Source organism: Fonticula alba (assembly GCF_000388065.1).
Source record: "Fonticula alba strain ATCC 38817 unplaced genomic scaffold supercont2.1, whole genome shotgun sequence".
NCBI lineage: Eukaryota > Rotosphaerida > Fonticulaceae > Fonticula > Fonticula alba.
In genome coordinates, this window is record NW_009242971.1 from 1,257,417 (window position 1) to 1,262,756 (window position 5,340).

The 5,340-nt window shown below is 65.0% G+C and overlaps 3 protein-coding genes across 3 annotated transcripts; 1 reads left to right on the forward strand and 2 right to left on the reverse strand.

Annotated features, from left to right (window-relative positions):
- Positions 1–651: 651 nt before the first annotated feature.
- On the reverse strand, positions 652–1,462 carry H696_00278 (hypothetical protein). Its single transcript, XM_009494125.1, has 4 exons — positions 1,415–1,462; positions 1,178–1,279; positions 941–1,050; positions 652–802 (listed from the first exon to the last, which is right to left on the reverse strand). Exons 2-4 carry the CDS (start codon positions 1,267–1,269, stop codon positions 693–695), a joined length of 312 nt encoding a protein of 103 aa, XP_009492400.1. The 5' UTR covers positions 1,270–1,279; positions 1,415–1,462; the 3' UTR covers positions 652–692.
- A 433-nt stretch (positions 1,463–1,895) lies between these two features.
- H696_00279 (hypothetical protein) lies at positions 1,896–2,907 on the forward strand. Its single transcript, XM_009494126.1, has 2 exons — positions 1,896–2,013; positions 2,192–2,907. The coding sequence occupies exons 1-2, from the start codon at positions 2,009–2,011 to the stop codon at positions 2,805–2,807; spliced, it is 621 nt and encodes a 206-aa protein (XP_009492401.1). The 5' UTR covers positions 1,896–2,008; the 3' UTR covers positions 2,808–2,907.
- On the reverse strand, positions 2,903–5,054 carry H696_00280 (hypothetical protein). The gene is made up of 5 exons (XM_009494127.1): positions 4,846–5,054; positions 4,396–4,666; positions 3,954–4,257; positions 3,748–3,854; positions 2,903–3,621 (listed from the first exon to the last, which is right to left on the reverse strand). The coding sequence occupies exons 1-5, from the start codon at positions 4,889–4,891 to the stop codon at positions 2,961–2,963; spliced, it is 1,389 nt and encodes a 462-aa protein (XP_009492402.1). The 5' UTR covers positions 4,892–5,054; the 3' UTR covers positions 2,903–2,960.
- Positions 5,055–5,340: the final 286 nt, after the last annotated feature.

A 5,340-nucleotide genomic window follows, 5' to 3' on the forward strand; every position in this document is an offset into this window, starting at 1 on the left:
GGACGGGTGGCCAGGGGGGAGTGAGAAGAGTCAGGCGGGAGGAGGGGCCGGGGAGTCAGGGGACTCGGAGAGGAAGCAGAATCCCGATTGGCCGGCGGCAATCTAGCGGCCGGGCGATCCCCCGGCGGTTGTTCTTCGCGTCTTTCCAACTCCCAATCCCTCACAAACATGCACCCCTGGTCGTCCATCCCTCCGAGCGCCCAATCAACCAGCTCGTGGACACATGATCAGGCCCCCTTCACTGCCCGGAGCCGATGAAATCCCCCGCGATTTGCCTGCCGCATCTGGCCCCCCCTCCTCGCCGCTCCCCGTGCCTCTGCCCATCGGTGGAAGAGGGCAACGCGATCAATTGCACATTGACAGCCCGCGTCAGCCAAAGACACCGAGACAGAGTGCGGGAGAAAGAAAAAGGGCACAAATAATGAGCCAAGCCGGGGGAGAAGAGATGGGTCTAGTTTTTGGCTCCGACTCCCCTGGCGAAGGAGGGGGGGGGGGGAGGGGAGATGTGAAGTGTAGGAGTGCATGCAGGCCCGGGCGAAGCGAAGCAGGCGCGCGCGTGTGTGCGCCCAAAGGGAGAGCGGCTCGCCGATAACAAGGAACGGGGGGGGGGGAGCAAGAAGGAGGGACGCGCGGTGGGAGAGGGGGAGAGAGAGAGAGAGAGAGAGAGAGAGCGAGGAAAAAACGCCTCGCCTCTAGGCCTTGGGGAAGGTCAGCTTGGCCTTGGAGAAGAGCTCGGCCATGGACGAGTGGATGGCAGCAGGGCTGGCACCGTCGATGGACATCTGGATCTCGGCGCCGTTCTCTAGGCACGGAGGATGCGCCGAAGGGAGGAGAGTAGGTGGAGGAGAGACAGGCAAGGGTGTCAGCTGTGTGTGGGAATGAAGAAGCCTCTTCGGGGAGATGCGGCGAGAGGAGAAGGCAAGGTGCCGGGAAGACGAACCGAAGCGAGCGAAGACGCGAGCGGGGGTGGCCTCACCACCAGGGCGGACCAGGACCGGGAGAGTCGGGTTGGCGGCCTTGATCTTGGGGTAGGTGTTGGAGATGAACTCACTGAAGGGGAGCGCGGGGGGCGAGAGGCGAAAGGTAAGAGGGAGGGCCGGGCATTCTGCGGTCTAGGGAGAGGAGGCGGCCGGGTGGGCGGGTGGGCGGGAGCGAAAGCGCATGCGAGGCACGGTACCGGACACCGGCAGAACCGGCGGAGGTGGAGCTGAACAGGAAGCGGAGCTCGTGCAGGGTGCCGGTGGCGGCGCGGATGACCTGGGCGGACATGGCTGGGAGGCTGGGCGGTGGAGGGAGGCGCAGGAGGGCTGTCAGGATGGGGAGGTCCAGGACCCGGAGCAGGGGGCGGGGGAGGGCAGAGGAAGGGCGTGGAGGAAGGACGCGGGACGGGGAGGGGGGGGGGGGGGGTGATTACATGGAGAGGGAGAAAAGGATAAAGGGGAGGGATATCGTTGTCTCGTTGCCTCACGGGCCTGTGGCCGGTGCTTGGGGAAGAGCGCGTCCAGAAATAGGCGCCCCGAGCGTGGAACAACGTTCTGTCTGATCCGGTGATATGTCACGAAGTACATTTCACATATCGGCCCTTGGCAAAAATGGTCCCGATCTGAACGGACAATTCTCCATTCATTGGGATCCTCGCTGGTGACCAGCGCCGGGACGGTCCGGGAAAGTTCCCCCCACGCCCCCTCCCACCCTCCAAAGGAGCCCTCTCCGCCTGGCCTCCGTTCCACCCTTCCTCCCCCCCCTGACGGTCTTCATCTTCCGGCTGGCCAATATCTTCCCCAACTACCGGATTGGCATGCTGCTGGGGCTGGTCATCATGGCAGGTGCGTCTTTGTCGGGGCCCCCCCCCCCCCCGCCCCCCCCCCCCCCCCCCCCCCCCCCCCCCCCCCCCCACTTCCCTCGGCCTTCCTCTGTCTCCCTCTGCCTCTCTCTCTCCTCACCGGTCCCTCGCGATCTACCTTCCCCCTCATCCCTTTCGCCTTTGTCATCGTCTTACACTGTTCCAATGAGGTGCGCCACGGTGCCATCATCTTGAGGCCACATCCCCATCCCCGTCTACGCACATGTATATACAACTAGATGTGTATCATCTGCACATATACAAGCACACGCACACGCACACACACACACACACACATACATACACGGAAAAACACTGCCCCCTTGCTGACTTGTGGGGACTGCTCAGCTCATTTGAATCAGACGACGCCGCGCTCGCGGCCCTGGAGGCCTTCCTATCTGCAGGACCACCCGAGGCCGCACTCGCATCAGCCCCGGTGTTGGCCGCTGCTCCCGAGCTCCGGGCATCAAGTGGCGAAGAGAGTGCCGATTCGGAGTCCGACCGTGAGGACTCCTCGACCAGTGGCCACGCCGATCTCGAGAAATCCGCCGCACCACCCCCCTCGCATGTTCCGGGGACTGATGAGAGCCTTGATGGCTCCCGGCGGCTGCATGCCGGGTATCAGTCGCGCCTGGAGTCGCTGCAGCGGCGGATAGGCGCCGTGAAGCGCGCCCGGCCGGCCGACGTGACCACCCGGCCGGCCAAGCGTGTTGCAACAGCCGGCGCCGTCCCGATCGTCAGTGCTGACTATCCCTCCTCGGAGGATGAGGAGCCTCAGGACGCTGAAGCCATCCCGTGGGATGGCGGCATTCGCCCTGCCGAACCTGCCCCGAGCACTGCCAGTCAGCTCGCCGGTGATGCCGTGACCAATGGCGATCGCAGCGCCAGTGACGGCAGCAGCAGCAGCAGCAGCGAGGAGGGGGATGACGAGGATGATTTCTTCTCATGGCGGCGTCGTGCGTAGATCGCCCGTCGCCCGCCGGGAGGGAGGGGGGGGGGGGACTCTCCACATGCATGGTCCTCTTCCTCTCTGGCAAAATAAACGACAAGAAAGAAAAGGGCAACAAAAGAATCGGGTTCATTGACGAGGACACCAGGCCGCACATGGGGTCGAGGGTCACCGGCGTCGGTCGCTATGCTCGGGCCCGGAAGCCCGGCGGGTGTCCTGGGCGGCCAAGTGCGTGTACTTGGTCCGACCACTTCGCCCAGGGTTGCGGACTTGGAGGTACTCCGGGAGGAGATCGCGCCGGCGAACATCATCCTCGGTCTGTTTGGAGAAGTCCGCGCGCTTGGCAGCCTCGGAGTCCTGGAAGAATGCCCCGGAATGGATGTAACGCTGGCCGAAGGCCATGCGCTGGGGCTTGGTGGGGAAGCGATCGGCCAGCTCGGGGTCGCGGCGATTTTCGGCGAGGATCTGCTCATCGGTGAGGGTTGAGCGGCGGAGCTTCTCGGCCTGGTCGCGCTCGCGCTGCTGCTGCTGGTCCAGGTCGCGCTTCATGCGAGCCAGCTCGCGCAGGCGCCACGCGGCATAGGCCTCCTCCTCGTCGCCCGGGGCATCTGTATCATCGACCACCGTTTCGGCGAAGGAGGCCGCCAGGGAGCTGGTTCCCTGGAGGGCCTGCTGCCGAGCGGCATCCTCGCGGGCCACGGCCGAGGCAATGAGCGAGAGGGTTTCGGCGCGGCGACGCTCAGTAGCGGCGGCATATTCCCCGGCGGCGGCGGCCTCCTCCTCCTCTTGCCAAGAGGCTGCCTCCTCGGAGACAATCTGGCGCTCGGTCCTGAAAGCCAGACGACAGGGGTGCGGGCAGGGGGCAGCGATGTTAGGCGGGGGGGGGGGGGGAGAAAAGACGCCAAGAAGCACCGGAAGGAGGGCGGGATGCCTGTCCGTCCGCAGAGGCACGCACTTCCGGACAAAGACCGGCCTCTGGCGTAGTGGCTCTTCAAAGTATTGATCATGGTCCTCAGTGTCATGCGCGATGCCGAGCTCCTGGGCGATCTGCTCGGCGGTGGCCTTCGAACGAAAAGTCAGAAGAGGAAGGGGAGTGGACCCTATTGGGGATGTGCAAAGCACCCCCCCCCCCCCCCCTTGCGGGAGGGAGGGAAGACATACCTGGGTGGTGCGCATGCCCAGCCGATCGCGGCTGTGGTCCTCCTCATCGGCCTCATCGGCATCGCTTTCCTCGCTGCGGTCATCCTCGTCGCTGTCCTGGCGCTGGCGCAGCCGGGCTTGAAGCAGCAACCGCCGGCGGAAGGCGTCATCATCCTCAGAGTCGTTGTCCTCCTCGGGCTGGACCATCTCGCTGAAGCGAGACACCCGCGGCGTCCCCCCGCTGTCGCTATCGGAGTCGTCCAGTGCATCAGGGGCCTCGCCGAAAGCGTCCTCCTCCCAGGTGGTGATCGCGGGAGCCGGAGCACTATGGAGGATTGGTGAGGACAGGGCCAGGGCGGCAAGCAATCTTGGGAAGTCTGGAACTGGCAAAAAGCATCGAAGAGGGGGGAGCTGAAGAGCAACCGAGGAGGAAGAAGGGGTGGGGGAGGGGGGGGACACGCACGCTGAGGCCCGTGCGGGTTTGGAGAAATCGAAAACCATGCCGGTATCGGTGCCGGGTGCATTTGCGTCGCGCGCAATGGCCGCGGCACTCAGTCGGGCTGTGGCCGTAAGCCGCCGAGCGGTAGTCGAGTCGCCGGGGGAGGCGGCGTCACTGGTTGTCGAGTTCAGACGATCGCCCTCGCGAAGGTGCTGGGGCATGGTCCCGGCGCGGTATCGCTGTACCGGCCGGGCACTGCTGGCCGTGTAGCGGTTATCGACGCGAACAGTGGATTCTGTTTGGTGGGAGCGGACAGGGGGGGGGGGCCAGAGGAGCTGGAGGTGTCAGCACCTCTCGATAGAGGAAGGAAGAGGGAGATGGAGAACATGCGCATGTGCATGTGTATGTGTGTGTGTGTGTGTGCCCGTTCCCAAGCGGCAGGGGGAATGATCGGGGACGGAGGAGGGGACGCACCCTGCCGCTGCGTATGCAGCCGCGACTGGCCGAGATTCCTCCGCATGATGGCTGGCGTCACGGGGCAGATGCCGATACCAGGAGAGGCAGGAGCAAAGGGGGGTAATCACGGAAAGAGGAGAGGCAGAGGGAGGGAGATGATGAACGCAGGAGGGGAGGGGAGGGGGAGGAAATGAGTGGAACTGGGATGGCGATGGCCCGACTCTCCCCGGGGCGGTTGCGGGGGAAGCTCTTAAGTGGATGTGATCATGTGCACATGGTTGATGACCTCACTGAAGAATACCACGTGCGTGCCATGTTGGCGCGCATTTCCCCACTGGCCACCACGCGGGACATGCTTGCGCCCCGGGGGGGGGGGGGGTCTGTGTGCCAGGCCACCTGGCAACTTCCCGCCCTCCTGGGCCCATGGAAAAAGGGCTACCTGAAAGGGCGGGAACCGCCGACTGTTGCGCGATGTGCCCCGCCGTGCGCGGCGTGTGCCTGTCCCCCCCCCCC

Excerpts from the sequence above, each read along its gene's own strand:
- H696_00278 (XM_009494125.1), bottom strand. The coding sequence starts at position 1,269 with ATGTCCGCCCAGGTCATCCGCGCCGCCACCGGCACCCTGCACGAGCTC. Across the intron at positions 1,051-1,177 it reads GCCGGTTCTGCCGGTGTCCG|TGAGTTCATCTCCAACACCT; the intron begins GTACCGTGCCTC and ends GCTCCCCTTCAG. Across the intron at positions 803-940 it reads TCGCGTCTTCGCTCGCTTCG|AGAACGGCGCCGAGATCCAG; the intron begins GTTCGTCTTCCC and ends CTCCGTGCCTAG.
- H696_00280 (XM_009494127.1), bottom strand. The coding sequence starts at position 4,891 with ATGCGGAGGAATCTCGGCCAGTCGCGGCTGCATACGCAGCGGCAGG. Across the intron at positions 4,667-4,845 it reads GCTGCATACGCAGCGGCAGG|AATCCACTGTTCGCGTCGAT; the intron begins GTGCGTCCCCTC and ends CCCACCAAACAG. Across the intron at positions 3,855-3,953 it reads TGGGCATGCGCACCACCCAG|GCCACCGCCGAGCAGATCGC; the intron begins GTATGTCTTCCC and ends TTTCGTTCGAAG.